At 37.5% G+C, this 14,749-nt stretch overlaps 1 protein-coding gene across 1 annotated transcript in view; it reads left to right on the top strand.

Moving 5' to 3' along the window:
• The window catches only part of DPYD (dihydropyrimidine dehydrogenase), a 364,617-nt gene that overhangs the window by 94,232 nt on the left and 255,636 nt on the right, over positions 1–14,749 (top strand). The window contains exon 4 of the mRNA XM_075156366.1: positions 4,357–4,444. Within this exon, the coding sequence (XP_075012467.1) occupies positions 4,357–4,444 (88 nt within the window). The remainder of the gene's footprint in view (positions 1–4,356; positions 4,445–14,749) is intronic.

The following is a 14,749-nucleotide window of genomic DNA, read 5'->3' as shown; positions in this document are numbered from 1 at the left end:
TAACTTTAAAATAAAATACTGGGTAATATTTCAACAATTAAACAATGAAAACTATTAATTGAAAATTAGTCTTGGCTATGGCTTCCTTTTCTCTTTTTCTTCTGTGCACAAGACTAGAGAACTGGTTTCTGGTATCATTTTTTCCTAAGGGAAAGATTTTGGTACAGAAATTTGTTACTTTTTTATCGTTTCTTTTCCTCATTTTCTTTCTATTCCTTTTTATGCATAGACATACCTCATGGTTTCTTGCATCTTTTTTTTCCAATGGGTAGTATGTGTTCCAGAAACTTGCAACTTTTGTCTATTCCATTTTTCTTTTTCATTACATTGAAACAAAATTCACTACTTTTGAAGTGCCTTTTCCTTTTATTGTCTTCAGATGTTTGTAATCTGGTGCTCTCAGTGTTGTGTGTTCCGGGTTTTTTTTGTTGTTGTTGTTGGGTTTTTTTTTAATATTAGTACCCGTGCTATTAGAGGTCGATTGAATGAGTTTGTGTGTGTACATGCATGGTTTTAGATGCTTATTTCGCACTGGCAAAATTGATAGGTGCAAACCTGATAGCTGATAATGTTGGGCTACTGCATAAGCAGCCTTTGCATGTGTTATTTTGTGCCTGAAAGAGATTTACGAGCACGCTTACCTTAAACAATAAATAACTCGAGTGTTGCAACATTGAAAAATAAGAAGTTAAAGATTTTAAGTTCACTGGGGATACATATGTATAATTTAACACTGTTCAGTAAGAGATGTAAATTTTGAGCTTAGATGTGTGGGAAACGTGCATTTCTGTCATTATATAGTCACAGGCATGTCTATAAAGCTATGCCAAATGATAATATTTGCATAAATATTTATATAAATATGCTATACTTGCATAGCATTTGTAGGGGTTTTATATCTAACTTAATTTACCATTTCACAATGAGATTGAGTTGAACCAACAGCTAAGTGCTTCCAAAATGGAAAATATCATTCCCTTTCTTTGAGTTCCTGAAGTTGGGGTTTAGTGGTGCAAAGACTATGGTGTTGCCTTTTACATGGAAATCAACATGCATATGAAGTGAATATGCTGTCCTTTAAGATTCAACATAGCCTATATATGTTTCTAAAAAGAGATGCTGTTCCATGAACAAATAGGGGAAAAATTGATAATAGGATGTCTTCTTATAGTTGGAAGGATTTTTCCTATATTTTTACTAAGAAATGCTGACATATATACTGAGATTAGCATAGGTCTGGCTTTGCCTAATGCTCTGTATTTTTATGCAGTCTGGATTAGTATGACCACTTAAAAACATGGCTGTTTCATTTTGTTGTTTTGTTTTGTTTTTTTTAATAGTGAGTATGTAGCTCTTCATTTAAATTTGGTAGGAGCTAGCAGGTGAATTAGAGAAATTTAATCTAAATTTCTAGTTTGTTGTTTACATTATTTTGAATTAAAACCATAGTAATGGAATAACCTTGTAAAATGAAAGGTGGGATTTCATAGGGTGTGAGGACAGTTACAGAAAAAGGAAAGAAGTGTAATACTTAATGTTTCTTCATATGGGGACATGCATGTGGAATCGAAGCTCACGGTAATTGTTGGCATATTCCCTTAAGCATGGTATTTTGCCTATGATTTTTGAAAGGATCAATCATTTGCAGCAATTTATGTAATAACTTTCCAGTGGGTGACTCTACTATTTTATTTATGCTTTTTGCCTGGTTTACCAGAATGCAATACCTTTGCTCCTTTGTACAGTAAATGCACTCTGTAATATCTATTATGGTATGGTCAAAGGATAATTTATTGTCAGATAGAAAAATAGGTCAACACTAATGTCACTTGATGATCAACCCCCCAAGTTTAATAAAACACCTCACCAGCATGCATTCTGCACAGTGCTTGATGTTTTATTAGGACTACAGTACCTTACAGTACCTAGCTATAGCGGGAGTGTAATTACTGAGCTGTCAGGGTGATAAGTGGGATTAATGGCAGCCTGGTGCACTTTAGTCTGCAGAGTGCTCAGAGAATCGGAAGATGGTATTATTGTAAGAGAAAGTCTGGACTGGCATATTCATGGCACCCTCCCTTCCTCCCCAAAGCTCACATTCAAGTTTGCGTTACCCGCCCCCCCAGTAGCTGACATTTTCAACAGCTGTTATTTGTGAACCAGCTCAAAAATCAAAAGAGAAATAATTCGGTAAAGATGCTTGCTAGCCACAACGGGTAATCTGTACACTGCTTATCCTGCTAGGTGCCATTCTAGTCAGTTTTGACATGAGATTGTTCTATATATAATCCACAGAGACGTATTTTATGTTAAGGGCAATTCTTTTGGTCTTGGATACAGGACTGTTGTATTTTAAAGGAAAGCACATTCAGGAAAGTGAAGAGCAAAAAGTCATAATGGAATTGTTGCCTTTTTTAAACGCGTGATTTTCCACTTCTGTTATTTCCTTACTGCCTACACAGGCAAAATGATCATCTGAGCCCTCATAGTGTTGTATTTTGTCTAGTGTATCTCCTTTTTTTCTGGCTTCTAGTACTAAAACTTTGCTGTCTTTCAATCTGCTTAGAATGCTGAGAGCATCCTCTTGACTCAGTGCTCTGGCCACATCAACCCTTTGAGGTCCCCACTGGCCTGCCTTTGCTTGTTAAGGCATTTATAACATGTGCCTGTGAGTGGGTAGTGCTGGGCAGTGGTATATTTAACTGTCACAGCTAAATCTGCTGGTGCTCTTCTGCCAGAGCCCTCTGACATCCTGACTAGTTGAACTAGTAACCCACTATGGTGTTGAACCTGGATTTGGCTTTATCAGAATTCCCAGCTTTTGCAGTCTGAGAGACCTGTTTTCCTTTAAATATTTCCTCTGGTACCTTTTCCCCATGACTAGTTCTGTGAGAAAATCCAAACAGCCACTACCACATGTGCCTTCAAATTTTGCTGGTGCCATGGTGCCTGCAATACCCAGCTAGATGATAATGAATAGGAAGATGAAAGACTAATTAATCTTTTACTTCTTTTACGTAACTGACTTTGCCTTCTCTCTTATTCCACCCTTAATTGAAGAAAGAAAAAAAAAAAAAAGAAAACAAAAGCAATGCGTGTGATTGACAAAGGCCGGTTTTTCACTGCATGTATTTCAGGCATTTCATTCCTTTTAATGTGCTCTTCATTTCTTTGCGCATGTAGTCTGTAGGCCTCTTGCAGCTTTTCTGTGTTTGAAAAGATTCTGTCCCAGTCAGTTCCACAGTGTTATTATCTATCACTAAGTAACAATAATAAGGTGGACTTGTGGAACTTATGTAAGTAGTCGTGCTCAGATAATACGCAAAAACCAAATTTTATTTCATTTTCCATAGATTGTTAAACCCACAATTTACATAAATTCTGTATGTTATAAAACAATATTGAAAGAGCATCTGGAATAACTTAATGAATTCTGAGATGACTAATAGTGTGGCATTTGACCTATGATAATCATTGATATGTAAAACCAAAAGTGTGTACAAATACCTTTGTGTTTAAGAGAGAACCATTTTACTTCAGCTGACTTTTACCTTTTTTTGTTAGGTTTGCTTACTGCAAATTGCACAGAGTACCCTGAGGGCTCAATCCTTAGATGGGACTTGTGCAAGCAACCAAACCGGTACATCCTCATGGATGACTATGCAGGAACAGACAATAAATCTTTGCTACTTAGTATGTTTTAATATACAGTTAGGTTTTGTCGTTAGGGATGACAAGAAAAGGGTCTTAGGGAAGTATGCGTAAGACTACTGAATTATTTTCAGAGGTCACAGACATGTCACAGGAAACCCATAGAAAAGTGACTTGAAAATTTATGAGCTGTTCTTATTCTTTGGCACATCTGATACAAAGTATGTCCTTCCTCTGTGGAAATACTGTTGCTTTTGTATGTCTGATTGTCCAACATCCAGAATTTAATCCACAGTGACACTTCCAGAACTTTGTTAATAAATTCATATTCACAGCACAGATGTTTTTCAAACAGAAAAATGAAATGGTCAGAAGTTTAGCAATCTTGGATTCCAGGGAAAAAAATTACTTCTATGTAATTAGACGTTGTTTCCTAATACTCAGGCATGTGTAGTCCATATGTTTGTAACTGCACCCTACTGCCTTCCCTTGTAAAGTGAAGTCAACAGAATGTAACCAATCAGTGTTGAATGCAAGTCAATAATGATCACGTAGTGCTTTGAGGTTTTAAATAAAAATTCTATGAAAATGCTCTGTATTATTCCTTTGTGGCTTATCTTCTACCATGCTAACTTGAAAACCTTATGCTCTTGGCAGCATTTGTATTCCATGTCTCCTTGACACGTTTTTATTTCGTTCCTGTAGATGCTTGAAGTGTGCAGATGCCCCCTGTCAGAAGAGTTGCCCAACTAATCTGGACATCAAGTCATTCATCACAAGTATTGCAAACAAGGTAAAATCAGGCTTGCAGTAGTACATGGAAGCAGATAACAGCAGTTACTTGCAGTTCTGTTAGTGAGATTGCATTTCAAGGTTTATCTTTGTAAAGTCTTAAAAAAATAGTGTTTACAACAGATGCTTTGAAGTCCAACAGTCATCTAATTTTTAATTATTTTTGCTGCTGTTCTGTGCCCGTACAGACAGTGTATAGGGCAAATCTATTTCTTCATGTCACTTTTTCTATAAAGTTTTTGGTTTTGATGGTTTTCAAATATAATGACATTCAAAAAATTGAACATTACAATGTAATTATTTAACTTTGTCACTACCTGAGGTATTACAGTTACAAACATTTTCTTTCATTAAAGATTTTTTTTTTTTTAAAGAAGTGATTATAGTTTAAATTTGCTTTGGGCAGAAATTTGGCATGAAGGTGGTCATCTCAAGGAATGTTTTCTTGTAGTTTATAGTAAGAGGCTCTAGTTAATGCAAATGTAGTCAGTCACTTAGACTATTAATAAAATACTACAGGAATAAATTGAACCCCCTCTTTGGAGGTACTGTACCTTTTCCTTTCTTAATAGGCTATTATTCTATAATCATAATGAAATCTTAAAAACATTATTCTGATTTGTGGTTTACAAATGACTTTTTAACAGTCAGAAATAAATAAAGATGACTGCAAAGTTGATATGACAAGATTAATTAGGCTGTCTGGGATGGCCTAAAGACGACTGGATATTGATTGCCCCATAGCTTTTAAAACTTACTTCCCATCTGTGGAATCATTAGCTGCCGTGTGATTTATTTGTCTGTATGAGCCCAACTAGACTCATAATCTACTGGGGGTGCTACCAAGATTTTCTGGCCGCATTTTATGCCCTAACATGTCTCACTGTTAGATGTGCCTGAAAGGGCCAACGCAGGTAAAGCTGGAGTGAAGCGGGCAGCAGCAGCACTGCCGTGTGCGGGTTAACAGCCACATTGCTTTTACTACACTGTGTGTTGTAGGGAGGAGATGCTGGTAAATTCTGCACCTTAACAAGGAACGTTAGGATAAGAGGAGATATTAAGATACATGTATCAATTATAACATAACTATGTGTTGATGTGGTTTACAGTAATTGGCATTATGCCCAGCATCTGCATATAGACAGTTTTCTTATATAATCTGTACCCTGTCAGTGCAGCATTTATTTTCATGAATGTAGGCATCTGTTTGGAACCATAGTATAGTATGCGGCATATTGCTGCTTATTACCTCTTCCAGGCATCGTGAAGCAGGCAAACTGAACAGAGAAGGTACAAAGCAGTATGAAACTGCTAGTCTCCATCTCATCATTGTGCTGTAGTTTGTTTAGGAAACCTAAAGCAAATTTTATGAAAGTATTTTACCAGGATGGTCTTTGCTTATTAAGGATCAGTTATGCTACTGCTTTGGGTAGGATAGGGTGATGTTGTTGAGGAAAGAAAAAGGGCCTGATTATCAAAACATAAAAGTTGGGAATAAGGAACCAGGGAAGATGGACTGCAGACTGCAACAGAAGATGTCAGAAGAAGAACTAACACCAGCAACATCCTGGAACGAAAAATTTGGTGGGTCTTTTAGACTCTGATAGCCTCAGAAATATGATGCCCCTTTGTGACTTGGCAGAAAGGGTAAGTCAATTTAACAGCTGATTCATTCTAAGTTCTGTGAATCCATTACAGAGCGGAGAAAATCAAGGTGGGGTGACTGCACAGCTTTGAGTGTTGTGTTTTGGCAAAGATATACTGGAATAGTATTAGGAAACTGCCTCAAAGGTGTGAAGTCTGCCCTATTAAGGCCAGTGGGTACACTCTTACAGGTTTTAATAGGGCCAGATGTAACCTGTCAGATGGTCAGTGAGGTGGATCAACCCTATGGAGTTTGGGCTGTTTGATGATAACTCTTTTACATCATCTTGGAAGCTGCAGATGCTAGGTAAGACTCTGGTTTTGCCCTGAGCAGGTGACCTGATCACTTGCTGTTCTATCAGGAAATCCTGCTTTAGAAAAGAATTGCAGTATACTACTATTCTCTCAGGAGGTTTAACATTCTTTATGGAAAAACCTAAGTATCTTAGATTACTGAAATGTACTTACAGCCTTTCTTTTTGAACCCTATCCTTTTCTATCAATAGCTTCTGTATGCACTCTGAAACTAGTTTTTATAAAAGGTATACAATGATTTTGGTAACTGCTTTTACCTCATGTTGATGCCTGATAATTGCATAGACAGCAGGAAGTTTTAAAAAGTCAGGTAGTCGGTTTCTGCTAGCCAAGATGTTAGGATGGGAAATTGCATGTCTAAAATCAGCACTGCTTCTGTGAAATCCAGTTCCAAGTGTGAGTTTACATACAGTCTTACCCTTTGCTTTCTCTCCTTACCCTATTGGAAGACATCTAATACAGCATGGTTGTGGAAGCATTTCTCTGCAACAGCTCTAATGCTGACTTTAAAAACAACAGAAAACCAAACCAAAACAAAAAAAACAAACGCCAAAACCTAGAAGTAAGAAAAACCCACAACCAGATACGCTTAGCAAATAGCTGAAGTCACAGGCTGAGAAATAAGGCTAGGAAGTCCTGCATATTTGTGGCTTCCATGTCAATGGCTGTGCCTCCTGTAATTTATGTACCAAGCAGCTTCTCAGGGAAATAAGCAGTGCGTAGAGGGAACCCAACCTTGACTTGATGGCTGCAGTCTGCTAGGGTGAATTTTCTTTTTGATGAATTCGTTCTGGCACCTTTGCTGGAAAATATTTCTATTATAACAAAAAAATTCTGTTTTTCAGAAAAATTCTTCTGGTTTCCTTTTTTAATAGGATTTTTTCCTAGGTATAGGTAGGTACTACTGTTTTTACATTACTGCACTTTGAAACTCCTTGCTTTCTGCCAAACAAGCAATAGATATAAGATGGAAGTTGAGAGAGGGGTACCAAAAGTTGAAATGAATTCACCTGAAGTCATGACCCTGTCAGAGTCTGTGTGAGAGCCCACTACCGTGGCTGCTCCTGCAGTGTCCTCTCCTCTCTTTCATTCTGCTGCTGTGGTGGTTGGGGTACCGGCACTATACGCTTTTAGAGCCCATAGAAAACAAGAACGGTATGCTTTTGAAAACCAGACTAAAACTTATAACTTAACCATTTGGAAAGTTTTAAATGGAACCAGTAAGTAATTTTTCACTTTGTTACGCATTTTTCTAAACTTTTATTGAAATAATCCTTCAGATATCATTCTGCTTGCTGAATATTTTTGTATTATTGTCATAAAAGTATTTACTTCACGAGATCAAGGATATTTTACATGTTGCTGGAAATACTTTTCAAAATGTTAAATCTTTTTTGCTGTTTTCACCTTGTAAATAAACTTTTTTTAAAATCCAAAAGCTTATAAATATATCTGGTAGCTTCTAGACAAAATAAATAGGTGAAGCGTAGAACATTCAGGTATTTGAGGTCAATAAATCCAGGAAATCGGGGTATGCTTTCTAGCTTATTGAAGTCCCTCTCCTGCTTCTTAATCTTTCTTCATCACTCGAGAAACTCCCTTCAGCAGGTTACCCTTCTACTTGTTTAGAGGAGAGTCAGTTCAATAAATTCCTTGTCCTCATCCCTATATAAGCAGTACTGCACGCAGGTATTTATTTAAACATGATTCATTATTAATATAGAGTATTTAGATAGCAGCGTACTGGTATACAGTATACAGTGTCAGGTATTTAAGAGCTCTATTGTATGTAGTTTGTTTTGTTGGAATACTGCTATAGCAATCATAAAAGGTCAGGGATTCTTGTTCTCTAAAGCCTGAGGCTTTTTAGATATTTACAGGCCATGTACAATGTAGCTGTTGTGGCTGTTCTGCCATTAGACCTGAGCTCAGGAGTAGAAGAGGGACAGGGGAGGAGGGGTTGTTTCTGGGTTGAGAGGGTAATTGAATTGCCAGACTCAATGAGCCTTGAGCCTCTTTGAGAAAAAGGATGTCACTTTGCTGTATTGTGTTAGCCGCTGTGACTCAGTAGAGTTTAGGCCCCAACTTCCATTCTCTTTTTCCATACAAACTGGATTACAACTCCACTTTGTAAAGGTACAATCTATTCTATTGTGTCTTCCCAGTCAGTGTTTCTCAGTTCATACAGACCACTTGCAATTGTGTCTCTCGGAGACCAGACTTCAAATTCAACATGCACACATTATTACTTTTGTTTCTAAACATCAGAAAATGGCAAACAAGTATTCTGACTTCCAGCTGTCCTCTCTTTAAATACAGCCTTCACAGTGCAAAGTGTATATCCATTGTTTTATAATGCACAAGTGCCACCTTAGTTAGTTCTTTCTTTAAAAAGAAAAAACACTAAGGGAAAAAAAAGTGTTCAGCTACTGCAGGAGAAAGCTTCGCCCTCTACCCCTGAACGAGTACCAGGAGTGATTTTAGGATTTTATGTCCCCCTTTCCCCATGTTGATACGTCAAAGCAAGAAGGATTTGGTGAAGTGGCACTCCAGCACCCGTCGTCCTTTAGGGCTGCTGCAATCAACTATTGTGCAGCAGCAGAAAATCCTACAGCTTCCCAGAAGCAACTCTCAGCCTGAACACTTGCAGCCTGTCCAGCTTTCCTCCTGTTAAGCAGAAGTGTATGCCAGAGGAAGCTGCCTCTTAGAAAGCAACAGCTGCTGACGTGCTCTACTTTTGTAAAGTTCAGTGAGATGGTCTTGGAGCTTTTTGTTACCAGACACCTTTATGGTTGAGTAGTCACATTGAAAAACAACTGTTGGTGCAGTTTAGGCGTGGGGATATTGAGTTGTGCTACGTAGAACAGGCATAAGGACTGAGTGACTCAGCCTTTGTAGTCTGAGTCTATAATGAAGAATTGGGGGTGCAGAAGTATCTTCTGTGTTATCAGTACTCAAAAATCACACTTTGTCCCTGTAGCCCTCTGTTACTAGCTCTCACATTTTTATTGCAAGTCTTGCAGTAATACAACGATTCCTGACATTGATTCAACAGTTTTCTCCTTTTTCAGAAAGACCAACTCCCATATCCCTTGATTATAAAGATAAAGTGGCCTGAGCTGACACGTCAACTGTTTTCTAACAGACTTTATAGGTGGATGTAAGCCTTCTGATGGTCAGCATTTTAAAAATCAGAAGAAACCCCAAACCCCAATAAAGCCATGCTGCCCTCTGGATAAAAGGTTGTACCTGGACTGTGTAGAATGCTGGTAGGGAAATGGGGGAGAGAGAATTGAATGCCAGGAACAGTACAGAGAAAGTTGTGGAACACGAGGGTAAGTTTTAGGATTTCAGAGGAATATTTAGGTTTAAATGAAACCAAAGGAAATGTGGGGTTTTTTCAAGGGAGAAATTCGTTTTTTCAAGGAAGAAATGGGAGAGGGAACAAACTGGAGTATAGAGATGGATACCAAGGGCTAAGCGTGAATCTGAAGTTTGGGAGATTGAGGGGGAGTAAAGAAAAAAGCGTTTGTGGTAATATACTGGAAATGAGAAAGAAGGAAAAGTGGGTAGACAAAGGAAGGCAAGAGACAAAAAGCTGTGGGATCATTAAGAGAAAATGAAATGAAGAAAAGATTATAAGGGAGAAAGGGTGGTGAGAGACATAGGATTATGACAGGTGAGAGAAAGAGAATGATGGTTTTTCTGTGCCAGAGGAACTCTGAGTAAATTAACAAAGGACATCTATATGCCATTGCAAAGACTGTAGAAAATCATGAGTCACAGTTCATATGTAAAATACTGTAAGTGGGATACTGTTAATACAATGAAGGATTGTGGAAGTCAGAAAGCTGCTAGATGATTGGTAATAATTATATACAGATATGCATCACAATTAATCTTTAAGTACTACTTTGAGGCCCCAGGTTTTTGAAAGTGCTGTTTTATTCAGCTTTCTCTGTTAATCTTTGTATATTTCAGGCCACTAAATACAAAAAAACATTTAAAAGAAAAAGTAGTAATGGTGTTAAATTGATGCACTTGAAACAGCGACTTTTCTTGAGATGTCTGTTTGTACTTAGTGTAATGGAATGGCTGACAGCTGGTTTCAGTTGCCATAGTGTAATTATGTAGAATAGACTTTGCGATGACACTATGTCAATTAAGGAATCTCTCACATTCTAGACTACAAAGGACAAAATGACAGTACAAGATATTTCTTCCGTTCTTTTTCATAAAAAGATAGTGACACTGTGTGAAATTACAGTCCTGTTATGATGACACAAGTCAAATGATGTGAAAGATTTCTCGATTGATTAAAAATCATCAGCATTATAATATGGAATATGTATGATTTGATAAGTTGCTGTTATATTTTGTTCGTTCTTCTTCGGAAGATATTTTTTGGGGGGGCTGACAGACTGGGGGCGTTTCTTGTTATATTTGAACTGGTGTGTGTCAATGTGAAAAATGCTACTTATATAACAACGTACTTTAAATAGTGGCTCTTCGGTATGTGAAAATATTTTAATCCAATACATCTCGAGTAAATTTTAAAGCCATTGCAGAACATGAACTAGGGTAGAAGGAGGTGATATTTTCCCATATTTTTTGCTATGTCTCCCTTTTTTTAAACTAAACCCAGATGAAAAGGAAATTACCACTTTTTTCTTATTTTCTTTTAAAGTATTCACTCTGTCCCAAAATCCTGATGAAGTCAGTGTATTCATTTTTATTACACAAAGCATAATAATGCATATTCTTCATTGTTTTTGAGAAAACCGCAATATCAAAACACCCTGATGCATAATGAATTTATATAAAAAGCTCTTGAATTGAATTGAAAGAAAAGATGCTATAAGCATTTCCTGATAGTAAATGCAATTTCTTCTGGTCTCTCAGTATTGATCCTATGTGTTTTAATAGGTTTTTTCCAAGTAAAAAACAGTCTCATTTGCATGCAAATTATATAATGCTTCCAAATGATACATGTGGAGATCCTCCTCTGCCTGGTTTCCGCTGATTATTGATGTCTGTTTAAGGCTTGTTTTTGCTCCCTGTGTTAGCAATGTAGGATTTATTGGCATTTTGATGTAGGAAACCACAAAACATTCTATCCAGTTAGATTAATTTATTTCTATGGAAGTGCACAGGAAAAAAGATTCTATGAACAAAGGCACGAGCAGACGTTTATCTCATTTAAAAATTCAGAAACATTCTAGTTTTAGACTTGCTTCCTCTGTGACGTTTGTAAGATACTAGCCAACTGAGTCATCTTATTATTTCAGCATCTAAAAAAATTACTCCAGACTGTTAAGGTAGCTTGCATCATTCCATGCCTTGGAGTAATTTTGTCATTTTAATGAAGCCAGCCTCTCTTTAACTCTGATCCTTTCTCACATAGAACATGTGGTGTGTAGTTACCAGCTTGCTAGGTGTGCATCTCATGTCTATTTTGTGTGCAGCCTCCTACACCCTGGTTTTGTGAAATAAAAGCAATCAATAATTTTTTATAAAATGTGAATATTCTATGAATATTCTACCTTTAATGTCACTGGTAAATGTAATGATCATTAATATATGTTATCAGCTTAAAAAAAAGTTATGTAAGCACAAAGTGTTTGTGTAACTAAACATTTAAGATACTGTACATATACTACTCTACATATACTACAAACTCTCATTTATTACTGTAGTAACACGATAGTTTGCAGTTTTGTAACACAGTTTGTATAACACCACTTAGTGTAACTTACTAGACTATACTGTGTTTCCTTGCCAGTTTTTGTCAAGTATTGGAAAACATTTTTCTAGTCATGTTTGATACGTTAGATAATAAATCAACACAGTAAAGGCAGGATAAATGATTAAATAGAATGGAAGGACAAAGAAATGAAGCAACTCAGAGCTGGGCTCCTGAAGTCCTGCCCACAGCCCAGTCTCCATGCTGGACTGTGCCTGGGTATCAGGAAGGCTGCAGATGGGCTTGCTCTCGAGAAACTGCACAGAGTCATGGTAGCAGCACATGGCTGTATCCTCTCACTGGTAGTGGACAGTATCGGTGGCAATGGGAACAGTGGTTACACTGGTGTTCTGGAAGGTGGAAGAGTTAGGGAACTGCAGCTCTTCTGCGAGTATGGTATAAGTTTACTAATGGTAAAATCGACACAGGGTGACTTTTTGTTGGCAGACAGAGAAACTAAGTCAGCACTAAACCTGTACTTCCCTTTCATCTTTAGAAGTGTCCACTTTAGCACAGCTGGAGCACACGAATGAAGCAGTGCAGAAGACTTGCCCTGCTGCTCCCAAAGATAAGTGGAACACTTTGGATGTTAGGTGTGACTGTCTTTTAATTCATCATTAAAACTTATTTCAGGTGTTAAGACTAGAAGTTATATACTCTTTGATACAATTTATCTAATGTCTTAATATTTAGCATGGTAACATGTACTATATGTCTTTTGGTACTGTCATTTGAAGAGGACAGGGTTCCTCTTTTTCTCAGGTGCTACCGCTATTAGTGGTAGCAGCAGCAACTCATGATCATGACAGCAACATCTCAAAACTTCCCAAATCAGGACCCTGCCTTCACATACTCCATCATGTTTCCCCCAAATTAAAAGTTCAGCAGCAGTTGGCCTTACCCCCATTAGGACATCAGTCCCAGCCACCTCCTTCCTGAACTCTGGCATGATGTTCTGAGACAGGTTTCCCTGGATATTCCCTCAATAAGCCATGATCTCAGTCCTGTACCCACAATGACCCTGGTCCCGTCTCTCTGAAGTCACTTGCTACTTTAACATACCCTGTCTTTCTGTAGCATAGCTGTGCTCAAAGTTTAGTTTGAGCTTGCAAAACAAGTAATATGTGCCAGCTGTGTTGACACTGCCTGTAGTAGCACAGCTCAAGTGTGAGAATATACTTTACAGATATGTAATAAAATTAATTTTGAAAAGGAATAGTTTAACAGCTTTGTATTCTAGGCATAATAACTAGCTTTGTATATTGATTTTAATTACAAAGCCTAAAAATGTAGAAAATCCTTAATGAAGTTACTTAAATGGAAATACACGTTGTGTAATTGTTTCCATTGAACCAAAATTGAAGATAATAAAAATAATAACCCTGGACAACACAGGAAGGGAAAGTATAATTCTCATATGTGGTGAAATATCAGACTGAACAAAAATTCTTTGAAAACCATTTTGTCTTTGAGTTAGTGAGAAAAATCCTCACTACTAGTTTGTAATTATTCCTTTAGAGTGGAAAAAAGGAATGGCTAGATGTAATTGCCTGGGGAACAGACATCTAGTGCCACTTAAGATGCTGTAGGATATCTAGGCTAGGCTTCTGACTGCTGCTTCAGAAAGATGCAGGTCTTCTGCCTTGACTGTGTCAGCTCTGCTGTCTGCATGGTTATGTGTTGGGGACATCTCCAATATAACTAGACTTCTGTGTTTTGCTGCTGAATTGAGCTTACAATGTCTTTACTGGCTGTTTTTAACAGCTCTAACAATCTCTGGCATATCAAAACAGCATCATTCATCTGGAGGAGCAAAAAAACAGTTGCGTAAAGGGATTGCCTGTTCAGCCAGGATTAGAATTCCAAAGGATTTTAATAGTGTCTAAGAAAATCCTATGAAAGTACACCCAGGTAGCTTGTTTGCGTTTCCAGGTGATGGACAGGGGCTCATGCTGTGCAGTAGGCCAGCATCTGTAAGCAAAAGGTCCAGTTTACATCTACAAATACATTTGTTAAACATTGGCATTCTCTTGGGAATCTCTAGCTGTGTCTATAACATCTGGTTTAACTTTAAGAATTTTATGCTCAGTCTTTTAATACACCTTTAGTGAATTTGAACCTCCCAAACCAAAGTCTTGTTACCCATTGCTGGTTGTATTGTCAGATCTTGACACTGCTCTTTTTATTCATAACTGGATTCTTGCTCTGTGTGGCATAGCGTTCGCTTTGAATAAACACTTCTGTGTACATTAGCGTACTTGACAGACAGTAAGTCACAGGCATTGCATAGGGTCTGCTGTGACCGAGTACTTCATGTTATTGGAACGCTACATCTTCTGGCTGTTCCGAGTCAGCTGTCCTGGGACAGAGAGGTAAAGATGTTTGTTATAACAAACAGTTTTATGTTAGTGATGACTATTGAAGATTGGAATATGGAAGAGGTGGTGGAAGAGGAAGGACACGTATTGTTTTTTAATCTCTCAGTTATTGCTAGTTTGGAGAAAGCTGGAATGAGATCCCAGCATTAATTTCTCACTGAAGAAACTTTTGTGGAACCTCAGCCGTGTGCTAATTCTAAGGGGTACTGTATTGTCTTCTGGCCCT

Source organism: Calonectris borealis, chromosome 8 (assembly GCF_964195595.1).
Source record: "Calonectris borealis chromosome 8, bCalBor7.hap1.2, whole genome shotgun sequence".
NCBI lineage: Eukaryota > Metazoa > Chordata > Aves > Procellariiformes > Procellariidae > Calonectris > Calonectris borealis.
Note: the sequence above shows the minus strand (reverse complement) of the source record. Positions and strands in the feature narration are given on the sequence as shown.